Source organism: Lepidochelys kempii, chromosome 7, assembly GCF_965140265.1.
Source record: "Lepidochelys kempii isolate rLepKem1 chromosome 7, rLepKem1.hap2, whole genome shotgun sequence".
NCBI classification, from domain to species: Eukaryota; Metazoa; Chordata; order Testudines; family Cheloniidae; genus Lepidochelys; species Lepidochelys kempii.
The window spans coordinates 42034005-42060052 of NC_133262.1; the positions used below are offsets into that span (position 1 = coordinate 42034005).

Below are 26048 nucleotides of genomic sequence, written 5' to 3' on the forward strand. Positions count from 1 at the left end.
TGTTGGGTGTGGGTGGGAGAAGTATGGAACAGTTTGTTCTTTGTGGGGAGGGATTGTTGGGGAGCCTCACCTATGCAGACCCTGGCTGACTCCTAGCCTCTCTCATTCAATCATGCACATCTGCCCCATCCACATGTGTCCCTGCACCCCCTATCTCCATATGGCCCTGCACCCTCACTCAGCCACCATCTCCCCCATCTCCATGTGTCCTTGCACCCTCACTCAGCCACCACTCCTTTCCCATCTCCATGTACCTCTGCCTCCCATTCAGCCTCTGCCCCAGTCTGTCCCCCTAATAGCCCTTCTGAACCCCAGTCTGTCAGCAGCCCCATGTGCCCCGCTCTGTCCATCCACTTCCATGTTCTGTGCCTCCTCACCTGGCCCCAGGAGTAGGGCGCTGTGTGGAACACAGCCTTTTCTCCTCCCTATCAGCACAGGGCTGCTCCCACCCAGAAGCAGTTGCCTTCTGTTTGGGTGCCAGAGCAGCTCTTGGTGGGAATAATGTGTAACTGCAGCACCTCTCCAGCAGAATGTATTTTCTGCAGGGATCATGTATTCAGCATGTGCACAGTGGGGCAGAATTCCCACAGGAGTAAATATCAGGGGTTTGAACCCTTTGTTGCTTGTGTGTGGGGACGAGCATGCCAGTGGAAAAACTAATAAGATTCTCCCTTGAGGAACAGAGTTTCACCGCAGCCCCTTTTAATGGGCTTTTCTGCAGGATATGGCCATCTGGCCCAGTTTTTTCTCTCATTGCTAGTTGTAAATGGGTTTCTCAATATTAGTAAAAAAAAGATCCTCCTCTAAGGAATGGTAATTTGTACCATCCTGACTGTGGATGTAGCTTTAGTTTTTGGAAGTAAAGTGGATTTCTGCTTGACTTGCATTTGGGGAAAGAATACATTATAACTTATCTGATTCACTGTAATTAGTAAGTGTACAGACTAATTAGAAACATATAATAATGCATCACAGATGGTACTTTGCTTTAATGTTGTGTGAGGTTTCAGAGCACATACTAATAGATATTTTGTAGTGTATTTCATAAAAATAATGATGTCTTAGTAATATGAGACCTGAACTACAGCCCTTGGTTATTAAATATTGCTGAGGAGTGAGGACAGACCACCAAATTACGGAGAGTGCAGATTAGTGGCAAGTGATTTAGTGAGTTTCTTCTGTGTCTTCGACATAAGGACAGGTGGGTAAATTCACTCCATTCTGGGCCATATCAGCTTTGCTGTCTGCAAACAATCATTTTATTTTTAATGCACGGGATAGTCGCTAGTCTGTAAATGGATCAATTTTTGCTGGAGGCTTCTGTTAAAACCAATCCAGCATGAGAGACAAATATGGCTTTCCTACTTTCTCTGAGCTTGCTGGCTCATCCAATGGAAAAAAAAATTGGCTTCTCCCCAGAGGTTAGCTTTAGATTTCCATTTATATAAATGTTAAAATGTTAGGTAAATGTAATAATAATTTAATAGACTTGCCTGTGCCAGCCGTAGTAATGTAGGCCTTTAAATATCTGTCATATACATGCATTCGGTCACATTCACTGTTATTAAAAGTTTGAGGTCAGTATTTATCTTCTGCATTACAGTGTGATGCTAAGGCTAAAAATATCCCAAAAAACAGAAGTGGATGTGAAGTTTTATGATTGTGTGTATGCCTAGCATCATTTTTGAGGGTTTTTGAACAAAGTGAATTACTTAGTTTCCCTGTCTTGTTAAAAGTAATAAGAAGAATGTGAGGTTGAAGAGAATGAGAACTGGATTAATCACCAAACTGGGATAAATACTAAATCCACTGGGGTTGGTTCATTGTGAGGCCAAGGACAATCAGAACTTAGCAAAGGAATTCCAAGTGAAAGCCAAGAGGTGGAGGGAAGGACAGGGAATAATCTTTTAAAGTTAGATCACATATTTACTGTAACTTTTTTAAAAAGGCAACACAGTTTTAGAAACATTGAGTGCTTATCGGGTTAATTTTTGTCAACAGGTTGTAAGGTGGAATCTATATTCCTGAACATTGAAGCTGTAAACACACACAGAGATAAACCAGAGGTAGGACAAGTATTCAATACAAATACCTTAATGCGTTGCATTTTCTGAGATGATTATCATAAAAAAAAAAAGTCTGTTACCCACATTTAGAATTAATTTGCTCCAGTTGCTGAGCATATTTAACTTTGCACACCAACTTTGTGTAACCAGTACGTTACTCATCTGGGTATTGTTTGCTAGATAAGTTTGTGAAAATAAATTTTACATTTCAGACATAAAGGTAAACTCTGGCTCTTGCATTCAGAAATATCAACTGTGTGTACATAATGCTTTTAAGTCAATGCCTTTTATATTTTTATGTTAGAAAAGACAAATGCCAAAGACTTAGTAATGATCAAAGCAATGTATAAGCTATTCAATCTGTTATGAACTAGCTTATCATGTATCTATTTCACTTACAAGTGCATGATAATGTATTTTAAACATTAGAGGAAAATTTTGATTGAGCTTTTTTTCCACTTTGGAATTGGCATAGTCCCCCATGCATTTCTAAAATGTGCAAGAGCTGGTGGTAGTAGGGATTAATGAAGCCTGTCTTGCTTTAGGCTGACTGCAATTACAGGGCTTTGTCTATGCTGAGAATTTTTAGCAATGCTAGCCAACGGTGGGAACACTAGCACAGAGAAGAAATGGGTGTTTTTATATCTATCATCTTGACCACCTCAAAGCAAGCCCAGCCAACTCAGACTTCATTTTTTCACTGCAGAAGATAGGGGTGTTTTTCCACTGAGATACCTAACTTGAGATATCTCAGTGTAAAATTCTTAGTTTGGATGCAGCTAGTCAAGGTCAACCTGTATACCCCCCCAGTGGCTTGTACGTGTGTAATGTGTAAGCAGAGTTAGGAAGTCAGGTTTGTGGTAACTTATTGCATTCTTGCTGTATCAGAGTATGAGATGCTGTGTGGTGGCATAGCATTCTGTAATGACATGAGTTTGGGTTGACCGTATTACTTCCAAAAGGCTCTGCCATTGATGGATTATAAAAGTTTACCCAAACTTGATAAGCATGGTGCTTATGCTACTAGCTTTTGTGTCTACTCCTTAAGTCTCCCTTGAAGTAAATTGGCTACCATTGCAAGGAATGATATGGGCAGAGTTGAGGCGAATCCATTAGTGCAGTATAGTCAATTTATATTATAGTGAGAAGTTGAGATTTGTGGTGGTGATCAGGGCCTTGTGTGTGTGAAGATACGAGTTTTTGTATGTAAGAAGTTTTATGGTCTTGGTTACACTGAGTTGACAAAACATTGGCTTTAGTAGCGATTCTTGTCAAGTGCTTTCATTATATATGTTTTTTACCATGTTTATGCTTCACCGCTTTCATTTCTTCTTTCCCTTCATGTGTTACATTTTGCCAGATTTTAATCTATTCCTCTTGGCGCAGCTTGCATATTATGCTGAAAGCCACTTAATAGGAACAGTGTAAATAGTGGGATGCTTTCTGGCAAACACTTCACCTCACCCATCAGGTGGAATATTAAACAATTCTGACAAATTGAACATGTTGTTTACCGCCAAAATGCGTCTTTGTGAATATCCTTATTTTCAAGCCATGACTTTTTTTCAGTGATGATCCAAATGACTGTCTGATGCAGTTCAGATGAAGAGCTGCTGGTTAACCTCAGTTTGCCACAGTGTCTTACAGCTTGCCACATATTTCCAGGAAATTGCTATTGGGAATATTCATTATGATGTTAGCTTATTAAAAATGTTTATTTGGGAAGAGAACCTGTTGAGTCACTGCATTAGTTCTGAATGTTATAAATAGGTGTACCTGAGCACCAAATGCTGTTACTTAGCACCCTTTGACCTGAAATGCTTCACAAACTACACATCTGGTACTGCTGAAATGTAATCATGTTTGGGGAGAAGGGCAGAAGTCAGGCAACAACTGTACAGCAGTGAGACTAGTGGAAAAGTTTGGCAAAGGATAGCAGGGTAAACCTGAGGTTTTTTTCAGGGAAGACCCATGGGGATTTTATTACCCATAGAGAGTCACAGGCGGGACCTGTAGTTGAGATGTCTTCTGAAAGACCCATACTGAGTAAACTTCATAATATACAGTTAAACTAACTAGGGAGGATGAAGGGCTAAGTTGATTAGGTCAGGATTAAAGTGTGGTATTAGAGAATACAATATTTCCTTTATGCTGTCTGTGTAAATGGTAACTGCTACGTAAAATCTAATTTTATTAAATGTATTAGCTCTTTATTAAAGCTGAACAGCTAAAGTATTTAATTTTAAAAAATTACCATTACATGTAATAAAATATAAAACAAACTGCTTTCCTAATAATTGTACTGTGTGAGCCTCTTAGATATAAATTCCATATCAATACATAAGGCATGCTACAGTGCATAGCAGATGTTGAAAAAACTGTTTTAAAATACTTTATGTACTCTAAGAAGAATTCAAGACTGTCATTTTTACATTGCAAAAATACGTATAAAGGAGTAGAATAACTGACTTCCCTATGTTTTCTGTAATAAAGATAATCTATCTGAATCTGGACTGCAGATCTGACTGTTCATGTACAGTAGCATCAGATTTGTAATTACTTCAGTCTCTATCTGGGTAGGATGAAGGAGGAGTGATCTTTGTTTTTTCCCATAATAAATCTTATGGAACTACTTCAACAATCATTTGAGTTCTCTCTCTGATGTTTTGGATTTTATTTCAGAAAGCAAGTTTAATGCCTTTTGTCTGGCAGTAAAATCTGTTTCCTTTGCTACATCTTAGTTCATAAATTAGAGATAGGATGGTTATTCATTGCAAAAACTCATTTTAGGCTGAGTTAATTCAGTTTTTATCGTAAAAAGAAAAGAGAAATTTGCTCCGCCTAACACAGAATCAGGGAGGTGAACAAAGAAAGAAACAGGTAACCCAACTGCCCAAAGGCTTTTTTTTTTTTTTTTAAATGGAAAAAATATTTTTGGAATTGAATTTTCTTTGGTTTGAAGAATGAATTGATCTTTCAAACTGAACCTGAATGCACATCACTTGGTTTTTATTTAAAGCAGTAGGGAGGGTACTAGGTTAGCAGGTACTTTATGTTTGAATTTGGTGATACTGTTGTAAGCCCCCAACTTGAGCTGCATGGGTGCAGCCAACATCAAGCTTATCAGCTAAACTGTCTACCCTTTGAACGCATGCTGCATTGAACATGGGCAATGCTGTGTAACTTCTGCAAAATAATCAGATGTCTACCCATAGGTTGCAAACTTACCATTTTAGTCTTGGAGGGATTTTGTCATAATTCACCGCAGCAGGGGTAGTTTTTGTATTCTAAACTAGCTATATTACAAGTAAAGTGAAGATCATGCTATGGAAATGCAGTGTATGGCTCCAGTTCAGGAAAGTATTGCTATTCAGGGAAATCAGTTTACACACTCAACTCCCATTGAAATCAAGTATGTGCTCAGTGGTTTTCCTGGGTAGGAATAGATTTAAGCACATGCTTAAGAGTATTCCTGATTGGGGACTATAATAGGAATCCTCTACGTGTGAATAACTGAAATGTTAGCAATAAGATTTATGTAGGATTGATAGTTATTTTATATAAGTTGTACTGTTGTATGTACTAATGCATTAAAAAGCTGTTACTTCACTGAATTTTCTGAGTGAAAAATCTTTTGTTGAAGTGCAGCTGTGTACTTGTGAAGGAAGCTGATTGATATTTTACTGCTGCTTATTGCTGCATGATAAATATTCTCCTCTGTATTTTTATTATTATGCAGAATGTAGACATTTCCAGACCTCCTGAGGAAGCCCTTGTAACAGTCCCTGCTCACCAGTGAACCTGTGTCCAGATCAGCTATCAAATGTGTGGTGCTGTTTTCATCATTACTTTAAAATACATCTTAAAAAAAAATCATTCCAATCACTTTGAAATCAATTACAAAAATAATATTTAAATCATTGTACAGCACATAACGTCTAAAATTGTTCAGGCAAAGTGAAACTGTATTATACTGATTCACTGTGGATAAATTGTTGAACCTTAATTGGCTGTTGTTTACCTTTTTTTTTTTAAAGATTTCTATAATCCTGTGATCTTGCAGCTTTATTTTTCAAATTGATTTTTTTTAGGTCCAGTAACTGTTGGACTTTAGATGAAGTATGAAAGCTACGATGCATAACATACTGTGTGTGATAAGCACAAGCTGGGCACAAGTAGTACTTGTTTCCCTGACCTTGGGAGTGATTGGACTGTTAAATGTAGCAGAAAATAACATTTCCATAGTTAGCAAAAAATTTAGTTCTGCTGTTCCATAGTGCTAGTGTGGTAGATCTGCTAGATTACCAAACTCTTTAATGATCTATATTTGGAGAGGTGGCGAGCAAGCTGAAGCTTATTTTATTCCAGACTTCAAACATAATGAGGAGAAGTATATGAGTAGTTTCATGTGTGTGGTTTTTCTTAAAATATATTTCTGCATTGGGTGGATGGCAGAGTTCTCTGTGCACATAGTAACAATTTTCATTTGGTTTCTTTTGTTTAGGAATTAATATAGAAACACAGAATCTTAAAGTTCCCTATTCATGGTCTGGCAAGCAGCAGCCACACTTATTCTTAGTAGTATGCTGCTCCTAGCACATATGTGGGTGACCTTTGAGTCTTCATGGCAATAGTGCATACATCTTGTCAGAGCTTTCCTTGGGTACATTACAATACAAAGGGCAATGGCCATTTCAGATTAGTTTGTACCTAGATTTTAATTTATACTTTAAAAAAAAGAAAAAAAGGTTGGCTGGAGGTTGTCCTGGTCAAAATGGATGCACACACCTCCCGAAGCATTAATAGAACATTTGTGTGAAAGATGGCATGTTTACTACTGATTGTCAAGCAGTCATTCACCAAGAGAGTGCAACATGCCAGTGTCTAAAATCCTCTACACACTGTACAAAAGGAGACTGTAGCTCATTTGAAAGTTTGAGTAGCAGCGTGACCTTGCTGTTTTTTGGTGATAGAGGCCAAATTAACATAAATAGAAGTGTCTGAGTAACAGGGGCCGCTTTGTTTTCATAGCATCGAATCTTGGAAAATAGGCTGTTTTCTAAGCAATTGCTTTTCATCTAAAAGAGTATCACAAATCCCTTGATGTGTAAATTGTTTGTGCAGTTAATAGGTCTATTTCTCCAGCTTGTACATTTTTTACAAAAATTTTGCATTTTGGTGAAATTAACTATTTGCTTTTTTTGATGTTTACTGTTGAGGTCATGTACCCCATTATGAACTCCTATATATGATAGTGATACAGATTAAGTGATAGCTAGCTGGCTCCTGCAAATAACCTATTGTACAGATAAAATCCTAGTGTAGAATTTGAAGTTTCAGGTGATAACATGTATCACTGGATAGGACATTAGACTTGGAGTCAAGTGACCTGGGTTCTGTTCCTGTCGCTGCCATGGGTATCCTTGAGAGGTTTGCAGGGAAGTTAGATATGTAAAACAGAGATGTGGAAAAGTAACAAGATAGTGAGTAAATGAGAGAGATGATTTAGTTGGGGATTGGTCCTGCTTTGAGCAGGGGGTTGGACTAGATGACCTCCTGAGGTCCCTTCCAACCCTGATATTCTATGATTCTATGAGAGAGAGTGTGGCCCATTACTAAGGAGAATCCCATGCAATTGTAAATATATATTCAAAGTTAACTTAAAGCTGCTTCTGCTGTCTAATGCCTGTAATACTTCTATCCTGCAGGTGTAGGTATGAATCAGTAAGTAGTTCTAAGAGGACTTTTTCAGTTTGTATAACTGCCTGGATGTGGCAATGGAGTAAGTGGTTCAATAACAGTTTACAGTTATTGTAGCATTAGAGAAAGCCCTAGTAGACGACAGAATGGATTTTTAACCCAGGGCTGATTGTACAGAGCTCCAAGGGAAATCAGCTAGTTATAGTGCCTAAGCTGCTATAGTACACTGATTTAAAAGAACTCTTCATTTATTTTTATGTATTATTTTACCTTTTGGGTTTTGGATGTGAATGCTTTTAACAAATTTAGTCTGGTATTTTTTTATTTTTATTTTGTGTGTGGGGTAAACTGGCCATGTCTGCATTCAGTGTATGTAGCAACTCCTTGTCTGGCTTCTTTCTGAAAAATACTGTCCTCCCTACTTCATTCCTTCCAGACTCGTTTTTCTTGCAAACCAAGTATATACGGAGACAGGCATAAGCCCATCTTGGCAGTCTCAATAGTTGCACAATTCCTGCCAGTAAAAAGACTATTAAGCTCGCTCCCATCCTGGTTCCATCTACTCTCACAGATACGGTTGCCATAGGTAGCCGAGATGAATCCCTAGAAGATTTAGAACTTCTCATTACCAGACAGTGTATCTACGCCATCCTTCCTCTCCCTGCCCAAATCCTTTCTCCCTCATTGCACTCTTTCTGATAGAGATGTCTTCCTCTTTTTTCTCTTAGGCCTCTATCTAGTACAGCATATAGTCTACTCCCACAACTTCTTGATCTCCTCTTATTTTCCCTGGGATTTCCTGGAATTTGGCTTCTTGCCTACCATCTCTTTGAATCAATAGCAAATGCCCAGCCATCAAGATATTGCAGCCAATACTGGGGGGCTCTCAGGCAACTCACACAGACAATCCTTCAATAACTTAGTCCCAAGAGCCTGGTGGATGTGTCATTTTGATCCAAGTGTTGCTCAAGTTATTCTGAAAAATATGGACAGATTGAACAAATACCATCATCATTGCTCATTTGTGACCATTCAAGGATTGGCTTGCTAAAGGCCAAATATCCATAGACAGGTGTACTTGTGGCACCTTAGAGACTAACCAATTTATCTGAGCATAAGCTTTCGTGAGCTACAGCTCACTTCATCGGATACATACTGTAGCTCACGAAAGTTTATGCTCAAATAAATTGGTTAGTCTCTAAGGTGCCACAAGTACTCCTTTTCTTTTTGCGAATACAGACTAACACGGCTGTTACTCTGAAACCTGTCATAGACAGGTGTTGACTCCAAATCCCTTGTAGTCTCTCAAAAACAGGGCAGTCACTCTTCTCTCCAGAATTTGGCCTCTGCTGGCTTGTTGCACAAGAGATTATTGCCTCAATAAAAAGGAGTCTCTGAAAAGATCATAAATGCTCGCTTCAACTCCTGGAACCCCCTGATCCCATTAAGAGTTCAGCTTTCAGTGTCTTCAGAATGACTTATTGAATTTCCTCTGGAGAGATTCCGTATGGGCTTAGTTGGGTTTCAAGGTTTGGTTTCAGGCTTGCCAGTAACTTAACTTCCACAGAGTGATGTTTCCATAATTCTCTCACGAGACTCATATCTCCTCTAAGATACGTTGCCTTAGTCTTGAGTCTTAACCAAGTTTTAATAACATTATTGGAACCAGTCCCTTGAGCCTACAGGCACATCTCTGATTAGACTGTAAACTCTTAGGTTCTGCTTGCTTACTGTTTCAGCAAGGAGAGTCAGTGAGCTAACAGACCACACTCTCACACATTGTCTTCCTCAGTTTTAAGATGGTATTCCTTACTGAAACATCTTCCAGGAACAGGACTGTTACCCAATTTTATGGAAATGAAAGGTGGTCTTGTTCTTGATTCTCTGCTGGGCAGAGGAACAGATTCACTGCCTGGAGGTCAAAAAGCCTGCAACAAGTCATCAGGGCTCCGGCACTAGTCTTTTCAGAAACCTTAGCCACTTCAGAGTGTGTGAGAAAATATTCTCCATGTCTATCCAATGCTATAAATGCTGATTTGAAATAAAGGGAATGAATTAAAATAGAGAGGTTTTAAAAAAGAAAAAGTGGGGGTGCCCTCAACTTGAGAAAAAATCAGGCTTTTTTTCTACATACCATTTTCACAAGTAAGAGCTAGATTTCTGTCGCTGAAATAGGGTAGAGGAAAAAACGGATGTATCTGTTTTTCAATTATTTTTCTGTGTGCGCTTTTGACCGCACTCTATGTGTAGTCAGTTTAGCTGTTTCCTCTGTGGATAAGTCACTGTATATTTTCTTATTAATGTAGGTTTTTACAGATCAACAAGAATATTTTTAAAGGCAAATATGAGTTTAAAACCACAAAAATTGACTAGCAGTTGTGGTTGTTGGGCATATTGTCAGGTGTAGAACCCTGAAACACATTTAAACGTATTTTTGAAAATGAATTGTTTTCCAGTAACTTGATAGTATCCTATTAAGTATAATAAAGACCTGAGTTGCTTGCAACTAATCATCCCAAAATTAATTTTCAACTCATTTTTTAATTTTTCTTTTAAAATCAAGTCATTGACTGGGTGTGTGCTGTAGAGGAGGAGCTTGATAAACCCACTAAAAGTGCCAGCTCTTATTATTTAATAGTTGTACTGCAATAGCTTTGCCCCCTCATTGCCCTTTAGACCAAAACAAAATAAATAAAGAAGTTCAAATATCTTTTTAGACTACATAGAAAGATCGTTTATTTTCCTGGTGAAATTTGTGCAATTCATGAAAATCTGAGGTGCAGGAATAAAAGCAAATTCAGATAGAGTGTGCAGTAAAGGTAGTTTATAATGTTAATAGTAGGAGAGTGGCTTTATGGTTAAAACACAGAACTGGGAGATGGTCTGTGGCAAAGTCAACAATAGCTGCTATGTTTCCCATCCATTGATAACAGGCCTGATGGAAAGCCAGCGGGAGTTTTTCCTGTGGCATCACTGGTCTTTGCAGCTGGGGTTTCCTCTTTCTTTTAAACAGGATGAGTTCTTGAAAGAAAGGGCTTTACATTATAGAACGCTTTGCAAAACTTTTCTGCCATCTTCTTCCCCAAGTTCTGTAGACTTGTTACTTCTCAGTTAAAATTTATATGGTTTCAGAGTGAAACTAGAGTGGTATAGAAACTTCACATGCTATCCAAACAGCTTTGGGGACAGTATTGGAGTCAGATGGTAGAAAAAGTGGTTTTAAAATCACATCTAAATGCCACGCAGTGGCTCATATCCCCATAATATGAATGATCGTATCTAATGCCCTAATAGTAATTGTATGCTTGTGGGGAGGGGAGAATAGACCCTTCAGTTTTATTTACATTTTGCTTATCCAGCAAATAACCTTGAATGTAACCTTGGTTTTGTGAAACCAGAGAAGATAGTTAATTAAAAAACACTTTCTCTAAGACTGCAGAAACCAACAAAAATGAAATCACTCCATTTCAGTTAATATAAAATCCGCTACTAGCTAATAAAACTTGAAATATGAACAGTTACTATTTTGGGGATGAGTAAGTGAGTAACTCGGGGACCTGACCCATTTTCCCCATCTTAGTCAAGCAGGAACTAATCCCAGAGGTGTGTGACAGTTATCGCTAAGTGCATAGTGCTACCTCATTTTCCTTGGGAGTTGTATCTGAGGTTATGCTCGTACCAGGAGTGCAGGTCCAGGTAAACTGACATAGTGCACAGTGTGGACAAGGAACCACATCTTTAAAGATAAACTTAATAAGACACATGCTCAGTGGACAGCATGAGAGTGTTTTAACAGCTGGTGTAATGGTGTTTTAAAAGATGTCCTAACGGATGCTTTTTTATTGGCAGCAAAGAAGGTCTGTGATCTGGTATTAGAGAGTTGGCTTTATAGAGAACTTAATAGCTAGCATAAAGTTTTAATCATGGTTTTTGAACTCTATATACTGGCTGGTGTAGGCTGGGCCTTATGTCTCATTTTATTAAGTCTTCTGAGAAAATGTGTCCAAAGTGTTGTGTAAAAAAACCAAATTCTGTCTGTCTTTTGCCCTTTGTGATGTGCCATAGACTGAGTAAAAACCTACTGCAAAGCAGGGAGAAACTTTGCTTAAATCTTCTTTCTGTCTTTGGCTTGCAGAATGTAGGTGTGGATCGCTCGAGAGAGGAAGCCTTGAGGACAGTACCTAATCATCTGTAACTGCCATGGACCATGACAACATCCCCTGCCTGCTACAGAAGCACTAAGGAAATAGCTCAGGTACATGAGACTGGAGAAGACATCCAAGGAGGTCAAGCAATGTCACATGCACGCACTCCCTCTGACTGTAAGGCTTTTAGAATGTGATTCAATGACTTGTGGGAAAACCCGCGATTCTGGAGGACTCTTAATACTGAAAGTTGAAATGTGCAAGACTGGAAATAGTTATGGGAAACCCAGTGAAGTTGCTATTAATTTTTCTTCTGTGAATATGCAGTTTTTCAACTGTTTTTATTCTTCACCTGTGGATCATGCAAGATTGTTAATTGCTCTTCTCGGCTTACTGTCAAGTTTTAACTGAACTTTTACTTTTTTCAGTAATTGCTTTTCTAAGAGTACCTCTTATTTTTACTGTGAATGACTGCCTAGAATTTTATGACTTTTTTTTAGTGTGTGTATTTTTTTTTAATGTGAAATTCTGCATTTAATGCATTGGAGGCTCCATTTGATACAAAACCACTTCATACTGGAAGCTTCTCAAGTACTCTTTTTTCGTCCCCTATCGATGTTTGAGCATAGTTCAGGTGTTGCAAAGCACCGTGTATGTGTGTGTTTTGAAATGGGGATGCTTTCCCCTTTGCCAAGAAAAATATTTGATTATATATATTAAATTATATTATATTGACAGCGAGAGAGGCTTTGCTATCACAGTAAGTTTCTTTATCTTCTCCATGCAAAATGGCATTTTTGTACCATGGTGAGGGTACACTATTATACAGTTGATTGTTATGGAAGGATGGTTTTAACTACAGATAGCTGGCTTGTTAATAGTCTAATTACCCTAGAAAGAGATTATAAAGGGTAAGATGACAGATATCTTTCAGAATATCTGTACTATCCAGGTTAAGCAGCCTTTCCAGGAGAGGACACATCTTCTACATTCAGGGTGAAATATACTCCCATGCAGTGGGCCCTCAGAAGACCCAATGCATCACTTTAATGCAGTAAAACTTCAATGTAAACCCTAAATGGGCTCTAATAGAGTGAATTTCACCCTAAAAGTATAAGGTTTTCTATGTGGGAGCATTAAGTAAATAGAGGAGGAGAATGTTAAAATAGGATTTTAGCCTCCGGAGAATTGTATAAGTACAAAAACCCTTGAGTGAATTTGGAAATTGATTTTTTTTAAAATGTCATCTCTGTATTTTGTTTTTAAAATCTTTTTTAACTTTCTGTGAAATTGCAAGTGCATTTATGTCCAATGCTAAAAAGTGGTAGAATTTTCTATGCATGTCAATGCCACTCACTACCTTCCTTGTTCCAAGCCAATATATATATATAGTGTACATGTGTTGCTGGATGATAGGATTTAGTTAGCAATACCTAATTGTTAATGAAATGAAGAAAGCTGCCATTAGTTATTGGAGTATCTTTTTGATGTTTGTATTATTGGGTCGTTAATTCAACTCTTGCATTTATCCGTTAATACGTTTAGTTGAATTTCAGTGTAGAGAACTGGGTTCTGTCCAAGTAGCTTGCAGGCAGGGGCTAAATTGTTTTTTGTTTTATGCAGGGCAGGGGACTCTAATATGTGCTGCTGTTGTGATTTGTTTTATTAAGCTAGTCTTAGCAATATAGTCAATGTACTGGAAGTAAGCCATATAGCTAGATTTCATTTCAGAAAACAAATGCATAGGATATCAAAAACACTTGCTTGGAACCTTAGCATCAAAAGCTTTTTGTCTGTAATCCATGCAACCAGTAATATGCATTTAAAAGTAAATGATATATTTATTTAGATGTATTAATTGTTATTGTCTAAGGTTAGAGCACAAAGCACTGCTAAGACATATATTGATGCACAGCAAAACAAACCCTAAAGATGCTTATATTGGAGAGGGAAGAGATGCTACATAGTGGGTTCCCTTCTGATCACCTATTTGTTCATAGTTCAGAAGAACAGCCCTATCCTCTACTGTGCCCTGTTTCCTCTGGATCTGGGCCACACGATCTACAGTAGGGATTATTTATGTTTAATGATGGTAAATTGAGGAAGCCTAGCTTTTATCCATAGTTATCCAAGGCAGATTCCCAAATATTATTTTCTTAATGTGCTTTGAAAAGCAGAGGTTTACCAAGACAGAGTTTGGACTACTGTAGTTTTGAGCTTGGTTCTAGCAAAGGAAGCATGGTTATAAAAGGGAAATGTTTCCCTATATGAGTTTTTAATCTCAGAACTTTCAAAGGTGCTGTAAAATTCTATATGGCTCAATGTTTTATGTATAGTAGATATTTTTATAGACTGCTTTTAAATATACTGTGATCAGAGTGGTTGCTCATTTGCAGGATGGATATACTGTATAGTAAAAAATCATTGTACACAAGTGTGAATAAATTGTATGTCAGTACTTGAAAATAAAAAGGAGAATCTGAAGCTGTCAGTTCTATTTTAATTTACAAATAATGTCATTGACTGCATCTTAGTTAGTAAAAGACAAAAAATACCAGAATGTAAAAATAAGTAAATGATCACCCCTATCTCACCTGTAAAAATTGAGAGTTCTGGAAATATATTGCAAGAATTACTCCTTACTATCTAAAAGCGGTATACATATTCCCATCTGGTTTGGAAAAGTGAGTCATCATCCAGAGGGGTTAATTTCTAAGCATGGCCTAGTATGTTTGTTTTATGTTGCAATGATTGGATGGGATTAAACTAACCTTTCTGACATGACTGGCCTTCAGCTTAATCTTCTAGGCAAAATGAATCTCGTGTGATCTTTGAGCCAAGTAATAAAGATTAAACATTAAAACTCAAGATATGTGTTTCTTTCCTTGTCCCCTTAAACCAGTTATGCTACAGTAACATTTAGAGTTGTGTAAATATCTCCTCAGGTCAACACACTTTATGAATTTGTCCACTGTGGAAGGCTGTGAAATACATTTTGTGAAAAGTATCTCAGGTGGAGAGAGGTGTGAGAGTAAAGGTTAAGTTCATTTCATCATCATCATCTGCTGCAAAAAGAGGTGAGAGGTACTGATTATACTACCTACAATATGTGAGACAAGCTGAGAACTGCTCAGATTGGCAAAAATCTTCTGCAATAGCAATAGTTCAGATTTAAAATAGAAGAGCAAGTCAAAAGTCATGTGAAATTATGATTGTAAATTGAGGCTTTGTGAATTTCAATGAAAATTAACTGTTACGTGTTGTCATTCTAAATGTTTAGGATTTGTGACATTCTAAAACAGGACAACTTTGGTTTCTTTTTAAAAAAGATAGTCTTCAGTACCAGTAGCTACAAATTAGTAAGTAAAATGTTACTCTGCTGTAGCATTTGGATTTAAATAGTCCATTATGCATGTATAAATTGCATTGAGATGTTTTTTCTATTTCTGTTGCAGTATATGAGAAGGCAAAACTTAACAGTGGTCATTTGTCTAGACTGGGGGTTCTCAAACTTGTTCATATTGAGAAGCACAGCTTACTGTGTTGTGACCACCTCTCCCATTCACACCTCCTCTTTGGAAAGTACTGATCGCTACTAGCTTTAGTCCCTCTTGGTGGCATATTATCTACCACAGCAATTGCTATACCCTTCTCCTCAAATGTAGTAACATTCTTTATTAGAGGTAACTCATTTCCAAGTGCCTTTTTTAAAAAGGCCTTGAGACTCCTCTTTGCAGTGAATTGTATGGACACATTTAGCAGCAGCTGGAACTAAGAACACCAGTCATCTCTCCAGACCAGTTTGGGAACCAGATAGAAAATAACTGCAATCTACTATCTTCCATAAGGGGGCCCACATGCACAGTGATTACAGGAAAGAAGGTATGTAATAAAGATTGTAAATATCTGTATTTAATTATTGGCTGATGCTGATAGTGATCCAACACCTTAGTCTAATTCCCCACTGATAAATGGAAATGACTGTCACTTAAGGAGCAATACATTAAATATCTATAATGACTTAAACCTGAACTATTTATTGTGCTGATGCAGATAAAGATTGCAATGAGTGTCTGGTTACTTGTTGGAGGGTATGTTAGCTCCCCTTGCATGAACTGGTCCATTAAGCCTCCTGCTACATTGATGTGCATGTGTGGACACCAACTGGCTGAGGCAGGCACTCCCAGGAAGTCATTTCAGCATCTCCTACCAACTAGAATGATGTGCAAGAAAAGAGAGCTTTGTAGAGCAGGGTCATTTTGAAAGAGGAGCATGGGTAAATCTAACCAGTTAGAATTCTGTTTTCTTTGGACAAATTTTAAAATACCTTCTTTCCTTGGTTAAAGCAGATACACATTTTCCCTTCTTGAAGGCCTATCCCCAAAGGATGTTGCATTGTGTTGAGAGCCTGATTTGAAACTGTATTTGTTAGCGTGCATCTCTACCATTCTGAAGCATCCATAGGCACACCAATCTCAAATATAAAGAACAAGAGTGTAGCCAGGTAAAACATACCTAAGCTTTCTCTGTTCTGGTGATTTGCCCCCTTTTCAGCCATTGGTTAGCAGCCATGGTTCTGTCACCTCTGCTTGAAACCACAAATAGCACTTTACATTTATTTTTGTTCTTCCTACACTGAGGGTTTGCACTTATGCAGCTGATATTAGTGCAAATCCCCAGTGTGTAGGCAGACCCTTCTATATGAAATAAAATGCCAATCTGGGTCTGCCTATATTAACCTGAATTTATTATGAGAACACTGAAGCTCCAGCTGTAGGTCCCAACTTTATAAAGTAGAACTGCTTTTATAAAAACAAAACCAAGAATGTATGACATGATTGAGTCCACAGTGGAGCCTCACTTAAAAGGCCTGAGCAGTCTTCCTGTTTCAGTAGTACAGTGCTACGGAGGTTTCATCTGCCTGAGGCTGAAGGTATATTTGCACTTTGAGCTGAAACTGTAAATTCCAGCTTGAAGAGACATACCCAAGCTAGTGGGCTCAAAAATAGCATAGTAGCGGCAGGAGGGGCTAGCAGCACCAAGTACATATGTGTTTGAGCTGCTACATATGTACTTGGGGCAGCTAGCCCCTGCTGTGGCTACACTTTTTTTTTTTTTTAGTATGAACTAGTGTGGGTATGTCGCCTTGAGCTGGAATTTACACTTCCAGCTCCAAGTGTAGACATACTCCAGGTTTTGCTATCCTTTCACTATATGTTCTGTAAAATACTGTGAAGTATTACAATTAACAAAACTATATTTTGTGATTGCTTACTCACGGATTTGCAAAATTAAATCTTGCTATCTCTGGCAAATCTAGTGCAGAAAGGTTTTATTGTAGTTAAATGAACCATACTCACCTTCTGGCAAATATTCCATGTTTAAGCACTGGACTCACTAGAAAGTTCTTCTGAAACTAACAGGACTTTTCTTAGCATAGTTCTGTAGTTTATCACAGTACCTCAGGAAGGTTTTCAATAGGATATTCTCATGTTCAATAACAATAGTTCTAAATCCTTAGAGGACCCCCCTCAATTTTTTTGGTGCATCTTGGATAAAGAAATGCAAAAGAGGAAATGATTCCCTTTTGGTCTCAGCATAGGGGCTTGTAGCCATTTATGTGCACTTAGGTACATTTGATTGTTGAACTAATGAGCAGTTTTGATTATGAAATTAACATTTATATTGCTTCTGTGCAGAAGATGATTTTCTAAACTTAATGGACATTAGGCTAATAAATATGCTGAAGCACCTACACTTAATGGTTGTGTCTCACACATACGCGTATGCTGTCTTCTGTGACAATCTGATAGTGCTTGCTACACAGCAAGAATAAAAACAGTTACCTATTTGCTAGGCTAATAGCAGTTACATAGCTGTGGAATTTTCTTACCAGTTAGCAAATCAGGGCCCTCTTTTATGCAATAAACTTAGACAGCAGCACTTCAGTATTTGATCTATCCACTAGTTAAGGTCCATAGCATGCTACGGGCCCAGTTATACACCACTTGCTCTACTACATAAAATATCTTGCTCTATCATTAATGTTGGTTATGATTCAACTTTCTGTTTACTTGGAAGTAGACCTGTGTGAACTAGTTTTGTAAATGGTTTAACCCAGGTGAATTCTTTTCCCCCCCATCATGTACAGATGTTATTGAACTGTGAAAAGTTCACGTGGTTATAACCTAAGTGGAAGCATGGCTTTGTTTTAACATCAGTTGTGCTGAAACACATGGAGCCACAGATGTTCTATTTGAAGGACATAGGTTGCTATTCCATATAAATCACCAGCTGGCAGTTCAATGGAAATGTTCCATCTCTGAAAGGCCAGGTAAGTGGACCCAATATTCCATATAATAGCTGAACCAGGGCTTTTTTTGTAAGAGGCAGTGATCTTATTGCTCATGTCTATTAATAAATGCACTTTAATATATTATACTTATAGCAGTGGAAACTTGTACTTCAGTCTCTAAAAATTTACTTCTAGGAAGTGGGTTGTTGCCAGATACTTGGGCCAGAACATCTGATGTGTATGTTTGCCAAGGATAAATATTTAGAGTAACCAATGAAGCCTAGCACATGGAAAAAAGATGTCATATAATGAATGGGAACTACTTTCTTTTTTCCTAATGTAACCCATCCTTTTGAGTTACACTGCAGGTGGAAGGTTGTAGCAGTTAATCTCGTAACTATTGTAATGATGCAGGATAGAAAGGAGATGTAATATTGGTTGGAGGAGATTAAATACTGCTGAATATAACTAATTTATGTTTCAAAAACTACACACACACTGAGGCTAAAGTTAGAGAATAGCCACAGACAATACATTTGTTACTTAACCGTGCTATGAAATTGTTTGGCACAGAATACTCTGGAGGTCCCACAGTTACATGAGTTCTTAAACTATTGTAAGACACCATCCAATATTTTAAGAGTATTAGTTCGTAATGAGCCAACATCTGACACGAAGAGAAACTAGTGTTGGGTAGAGTATCCTTAAAAAAAATCTTTGCTTTTTAAATCAGGAATGTTTCTATAATCTCAGTTTACCTTTTACAATAGATACACTTTTTCCTCCAAAATGACTAATTGCTAAAATCACAAAAAGTTTAATATAATTTCAAATAATTTTACTGAAGATGAATAAAAGGGCCTCAACCATATTTAAAAAAAGACAATCTGTTTTCTAAAGTCTTGTTTCCAGAGCAAAATATACAGCATATATATATATATATATACACAAAAACAAAATTTACATTTTGCCAATTAATGCACACGATTCTTCATTTCTTAAACCTGACCATGCAAAAAACCACTGCCAGTTAATCAACAGTAAGACATTTTTCATGCTACCGTATATTATTTTCAAGGAAAGGTATAGAGACATGTCACTTAGCGTTTGGAAGCCTCTGTTTACAATATTTAACCCCAAATGTTCAGAGACTATTTATCCAGGATCTGTTCAAATTTAGGGTTAATAAAAGAGAATCCTGCAAATGCAGACTGATCCATAGATTCGATCAAGTTTTTGTCACTGTAAGATAACCGTGCCTTCTCACTCAGAAACTCTCGGTCAAAGTTGTTGTAGTCACTTGCTGATTTCTGTGTTAAACAAAGAGGGTGGAAATAGTTAGTGGCTTCTTTAGCGAAGCTGTGCAGAAAAGCAAAGAGAAAAAGTTTAAAAACCTGTAACTGTGAGCACAACGTTACATATAGTAAATGAAGTATTGTAAGATCTTGAATCCCCCCAGAACATAACTCTGAAAATATGCTTCGGTAATCACCCCAGTAGTTCTAATCATTGGAAGAGTATTAAATCACACTCTTTTACTGATGAAAACTCAAGCCAAACTAGTGAGAAGGATGTTAAGTAATGCTTTGTAGAAGCTTGAAAAGGTTAGACATCTGTAGATGTTCCTGAAAGCTCAAAGTGTCAATCTTTCTACATTTACTTTATGGGAAGCTCACTTTGAGGTAGATAAACACATCCAGCATTTCAACAGCAAAAGGCAGTTCATTTTAGTCATACTTGTTGACCTATCAGTTACCGTTTTAACTAACGATCTTACACTGTGCTAGCAGATGATGGAGAAAACCAGAACACGCATCTGTTGAGTTGTTCATTCTCCATCAATCAAAAGATTCCATGATTATCACTAAGAGGTTTAGACATGTTCTGAGATGTGCTTTTTTAAAAGTGGTATTGCCAGAACTCCATCATGGCTTAGAGGCTCTCTATAGGGGAGGAGATATTTAAGTAGTAATTAAAGGCAAATAATTAGGCTTAGATAGCTCCTTCTGGTGTGTACATAGAGGGAAAGAGCCATGTAAATACCAAACAAAGAAAAAGCTACAGCTGAGCATGAGTACCAGCCAACTTAATATGGGCTACAACACACTTGTGTGTAGATAGCTTTGGTATTACTACTGGAACATAATCAATAAAATGGACACCAAAGAACTTAACAGTTAAACTGTGCCTATGATGGAGAATAGAAATCCTTTCTTCCCCCTGGATATTAAAAGGAAACTGATTTGAGCTGGTGTGGAACACTTGCATTTCCTAGACTGCTATTAGATAGACTATTGCCTCATGTTTTGGTTACTGTTCCACATGGTGCTAAATGAAGTGCTTTACGTATGCCTATGGAAGATTCCTAATCCATGTATATCAGGAAGGATTAAACATTTATTGAGAAATGCAGTCATTGTTCAGATGTTTTGGTATGAGTGGCAGTGGTAATGATTGATTCTTTATAATAGAAAATACTATTTATACTTATCTTAAAGTGTCATCTCAAATGGTAGTATGAGATTATTAATTAATAATCTTTTATTATGTGAGCAATCCCACACTATGTTTGATAACATGTAAGTACAGGATGCTCTGCAATGGAAAAATCTACAGCTGGTCCAACTATTTATTTCACTGAAAAATCCTTATATCCACCTGTAGTTCATTTCCCCCATTCAGCTTTAACTAATGAACTGTTCACATTCCTTTCCATCTGTTATTAAAAAAAAAAAAAGCTTGAAGGTTTCGTGTTTCTTCAACAAGCATCTTTACTAGTGGCATCCTCATAGCCATACTATCTAACAGTTTTTGTTTATGTCACCACCTGTCTCTAGTTTCAGGAATGAGAATTGGGAAACTCAGAATGACAGCAGCAGCTCTGGCTCTTACAGTCAATATGAATCATCGGGGTAACCAGCTCTGTGACAACAGTGCAAAACCACCATGTAGAGTACAGTAAATGTTGGAACGATACATACCACTTTTGGTTTGAAAGGAGGCTCTATCTCCCTCTTCTCTAGTGCTGTCCAGTTGATTGTTTTGAAGAAAGAATGCTCCTTGATGTTCCCAGTAATTCCTAGTCTCTTTGTTGGATCCCTTTCAAAGAGCTTTGAAATAAAGTGTGTATAAGATTGAGTTCTGTATCCTTACACCTCCTCAGTGGGAAAGGGAACACAGGGCTTTAGCTGGTACTGGGGGTACATGGGCACTAACAAAGACAGTGGAAGTGAATTGTATGTACCGTTGACAGGAACAGGTAGTCCACGGACAGTGAAAACGAAGCATGTCTGTGCAGCAATCACACAGAGTGATTGCAGTTCACGTAGACATACCTTATCTAACTTGAGTCAAGCTAGCTCCGGTACTCAAGCAATGAAGCTGTGGCAGCATGGGCTTCCACATAGGCGGTATAAACCCATCTAAGTCCCTGTTTAACTGTTCCTGGGGTAGCCTGGGCCGAAGTGCATGCTCCACGACTGCAGATCAGACATACCTCAAGGGTTTCCCTGTCCCCTCTAACATAGCACAGATACAGGCTTAAACTGAAACCAAAGCAGATTTAGGGCTAAGGCTAGTCCATTTTAAACCTTTCACAGAAGTGAAATACTTTTATTAATGAGGAGATATTTTACTGAAAGTGCAATTTGGTGAAGTTAGTGCCAGCTTCCCTTCCCTTAATACAAATGTAACAGTAAAGGATCTACCAACTGTGTCACAGCCAACACCTACCTTCTCTAGTAGGCCCTTCGATTCCTTGGTAATCCACCGTGGGTAGTGAGGCGTGTCCACTCGGATTGACTCGAACAACTCATCCTCATCATCGCCATGGAAAGGAGATTGTCCAATAAGCATCTCATACAGCAAGACTCCAAATGACCACCAATCCACAGAAAATGTGTACTTCAAGCCTTGAAGAATCTGTTGCCATGACAAGACGTGCAGGGGAGAGAAACACAAATTTTAATAAGGAAATGCTACCTCCAGAGGCTCACTTAACTAGGCCCGCAAAGACTTAAAAATAATTTTTTGATCATGTCCAAAAATCACAGTCTGCATCTTAAAAGGTTAAATCAGCTTGGATACTAAGTCATAAGTACTTAGTTTTCTACCAGTAATCCATTTATCTGATTAGGGATTTATAGCTTCTTTTCATACACAATGTAGACCTGCATGTCAACTACAGCAAAAAGAATGAGAGGCATTTTGAAACAGCAAAATCTTCACAAATCAAGAAGCCACAGAAGAGAAAATTAATTCAGTTTTTGACATGATTATGACCTCCGAAAAAGGAGCTTTATGTCCTACTTAAGTGGCTACAATTTAGATTGTAGCTAGCTGGATATGGAAATTGAGTAGCTAAACTTTTGTCCAGTTTTGTAAATGTATTGTCCACTTGTAACATGGACTTCCTAGGCAGAAATATTGTTGGGCACCTGACAACTTAGTTTTTCAATCATTAGAAGAGAGTGGACTTAATTCTCTTCCCACTTGCACTCGTGTAAGTCACTGCCACTCCTGTGCACGATGAGGAACTATATGACTGGAGGAAACAAGACTGATTGTGATAAAAGAAAATAATTTACTAACAAATGGATGTTTGCTGTGACGGAACTCTCATAGCTGTAAGTAGGATTTCAATGATCTCATTCTGGACTATAGTACAGGTGAGATTTTAAGAGCACAAGTCCCATTGAATTTCAAAGCCCCCCCGCGCCAAAAATCAAAATGAAAATGTTTTTTTTAACCTACAAGTTGGTTTGATTTTGAATTTCATGATGTGGGAGAAGGAGCCAGCAAAGACCAGCTCTGAATTTTGACCAAGTTAACATTTTAGTTGAAGGGCATTATTATGCAGGTAGCGCTGTATGTGTAACACAAGAACCTCTGGATTCCAACTGGCAGGGATCACCAGAAGAATGTGATGGACTCAAAGAGCTCAGACACACACACTGAAACTTATGTTCTTAAGGTCTGTGACTAGCAACTGGTCACAGGTAAAAAGCAGGTTTTCTTTCAGGCACAAAATGTCTGCTTACACTGTAAATTATGAATCATATGGTTCATAATGGACCTCCATTTACTCTGAGCTCAGTGCTGAGGAAGGATTGTGAAATATTCAGAGAGGAAATATACAGGAAGACGTGAACTAGCACTTTATAAAAAGGACAATGAACTTTTGGTGGTATAACTATGGGACACAGGTACATCCTCATTCTTTCTATCTGTGTGGCCAAGCTGCTAGCAAGCTTGTCCTTATGAGACAGGGTCTCAGTCACTCTGCTTGAAAATGCTGGGGAAAGGATTTGAGGTAAACGATCTTGTAGGAAATAGGGGAATGCCTTGTAATTAAGTTTTAGTCTCTAGAAAGTGCATTGATTTTGTTTTATATGTAACCATTTTTCTAGTATTCTCATTTTCTATCATGTGAACCTCCTTTGTTTGATAGTAAACCTATGGTTGTTTGCTTCACCCACAGCACTCATGAAAAGTGTTGATTGTGAGTTGAATCTTACAACTTGGTGTGTACTATTCCTTTGGGAAGAGCAGATGTAAGTTCTGTGAGTGTGCAGGGGAACAGAGGCTGAGCATTCCTGAGGGACACTTTGACAGCCCAGTGGATGGCATGGGCCTGTCGCTACCTGTACAGAGTGGGAGGCCTAGAAGGCAGTGCTTGTGTTGCCAGAGGGTAATGATTTTCGGGAGCTGATCCACAGCAGACAGAGACAAGACTTCCTCACACTAAGGGCAGGTAAGTGGCAAGGTGCCTCACAATCATGAAGAACTACAGTATTCATGGTGGAATTATACCAGTGTTCATTGGGCAATAAGGTAGAATGGATAACGGCTGCTTAAAACTTCACTAGCTGGATAGATTTAATATAAAAAATGAATTGATATTTCAAAACCCCAGTGCACGCTTCAGAGTTCTGCAGTATTTTTAGGACAGCATTTGGATTAATCTCTTTCTAATTGGATTACTAGCATTTAGGAATAAATATTTTTAAAATAAGACATTCCCATTATTCTGTGAAAGGAAATATAATTACATGTTGGTGAGTGCCAAAGGAGGCTTGCTAAACAAATTCCGCATTACCATTGTCAATATCAGAACTTTGCTCTTCTAAGCACTTGACTGGTTCTGTGCTTACCTCAGGTGCTATGTAGTCTGGGGTACCACAGAAAGTACTTGCTCTGTTCTCTCCAACCATGTTCTCTTTGCACATCCCAAAGTCAGCTATTTTGATGTGGCCTTCTTTATCAAGCATCACATTGTCCAGTTTGAGGTCTCTAGAGGGAAAGGTTAAAAAAAAAAAACAACAACAAAATTTCAGTATGCTGCTTTGTTGAAAACAAGTGACATACATTACTGCCAGGAAAAGTTAAATTGCCTCTCACCGGGTGAACATACTTTCAAAATTACTAAAATAAGTATGTTTTCCCCATATTTCTCAGTGCAAGTTATTTATATTGTTAGTAGATCTGGGCAAATAACAGATTTTTTTTATTTGGATGGAACCAAAAATTTATTTCCAAAACTTTCAGCAAATCAGAGAAAAGTTTTCATTTACGTTTCAGGAAACTTAAATAAATGTCTTGATTTTTACTGTAATAATTCACCAAGATCTATGCAAATCTCTGAAATATTTCAGTGTTGCTGTATCTGCAGTCTTTGCAGAAAAAATTTCACCTGACTGTAAATGTGAATCCAAAAGACAATTTTGTTGTGTCCCCTCACCTCCCCCTCCATGTTTTAACTATTCCCATATTAAGACAATACCTAAGAAGCGAGCGAGGTAAAACTGAAGTTTCTGCAAACATAACCACAGGAGCCACGGCTAGGTGCAGCACTCCTACCATTACTTGCATCTATTATAACTATGAGTTCTTCCCTTTCCCTGTAAACACATGGTAAATTACTATAATCTATTTTTCTATCCTTACCAAGTTTGCCTTTTGCCAAAATCCATTGTGAAGGAAATAGACTTATGTTCAGGACAATCTCTCCTGGTCCCTGTTTGCATTGGTGGTTGAAGGGAAGAAGTTAAATGTTTGGTACAGAATTACTTATTTATTCCAGAGACTAACAAATTTTATTTGAGCATAAGCTTTCGTGAGCTACAGCTACAGTTGCATCCGATGAAGTGAGCTGTAGCTCACGAAAGCTTATGCTCAAATAAATTGGTTAGTCTCTAAGGTGCCTCAAGTCCTCCTTTTCTTTTAGCAAATACAGACTAACACGGCTGCTACTCTGAAACTTATTAATTCCAGAGACTTACTAACCCCCAATTTGCAAGAACTAAAAGACCTGAAAACAGCTACCTTTTACAAATGGCTCACAAATATTTTGTAAGGGTCCCTGCCATAGCATGAAGGGAACAAATCATAGGCAAAGTGTCTGAGGATTTTGGAACAGCAAGGTGTACCTTCCAACAACTGTTCTGAAACTACTCCACATGAGAAGCTATTGCCATTGAACAGATGCCTGCACAATGATTAACTGAAACATCCCAGCTCTTCCCTACCCATGTTGCAAAGATGGCATTTATCTTCGTGATTAGCCTTGTTCAGTTTTTCAGACTTCATGTATTAGTATCCTTTGTGGAAATCCTTGGGACGCTAATGAACCACAGAACAGACTTGTGTTCTGCTTTACAGCAGCTCAGTTTGGACTCTGCATCTCTGTTTTGTAGCAAATGCACGGATTCTTATTTGTGGCTGGGATTTTCAAAAGTGGTTAGGTGAGCTGGGAACACAGCTCCCTATGAAAGTTAAATTCTTGCCTTCAGTTATTTCCTTCAGGGTTAAAAAATAGTTCCAACTACCTTGTCACCACTTGTA

The 26048-nt window shown here is 38.0% G+C and overlaps 2 protein-coding genes across 18 annotated transcripts in view; one reads left to right on the top strand and one right to left on the bottom strand.

The window, feature by feature from the left end:
• The window catches only part of PFKFB4 (6-phosphofructo-2-kinase/fructose-2,6-biphosphatase 4), a 104622-nt gene that overhangs the window by 76277 nt on the left and 2297 nt on the right, over positions 1-26048 (top strand). For 6 of the 14 annotated variants that reach the window (XM_073352387.1, XM_073352392.1, XM_073352388.1 and 3 more), the window contains 3 exons: positions 2002-2066; positions 5806-5891; positions 11902-14779. In XM_073352387.1, the coding sequence (XP_073208488.1) occupies positions 2002-2066; positions 5806-5865 (125 nt within the window). In that variant the 3' untranslated portion in view covers positions 5866-5891; positions 11902-14779. Of the gene's footprint in view, positions 1-2001; positions 2067-5805; positions 5892-11901; positions 14780-14856; positions 16416-18062; positions 23959-26048 lie in introns of those variants that run through there. The other 8 variants (XR_012159872.1, XR_012159873.1, XR_012159871.1 and 5 more) reach the window with 8 other exon arrangements.
• PRKCD (protein kinase C delta) overlaps positions 17611-26048 on the bottom strand; it is a 129383-nt gene continuing 120945 nt past the window's right edge. For all 4 annotated transcript variants that reach the window (XM_073352382.1, XM_073352383.1, XM_073352380.1 and 1 more), the window contains exons 15-18: positions 24359-24497; positions 21939-22127; positions 21188-21316; positions 17611-19516 (exon numbers count right to left, since the gene is read on the bottom strand). In XM_073352382.1, the coding sequence (XP_073208483.1) occupies positions 19358-19516; positions 21188-21316; positions 21939-22127; positions 24359-24497 (616 nt within the window). In that variant the 3' untranslated portion in view covers positions 17611-19357. The remainder of the gene's footprint in view (positions 19517-21187; positions 21317-21938; positions 22128-24358; positions 24498-26048) is intronic.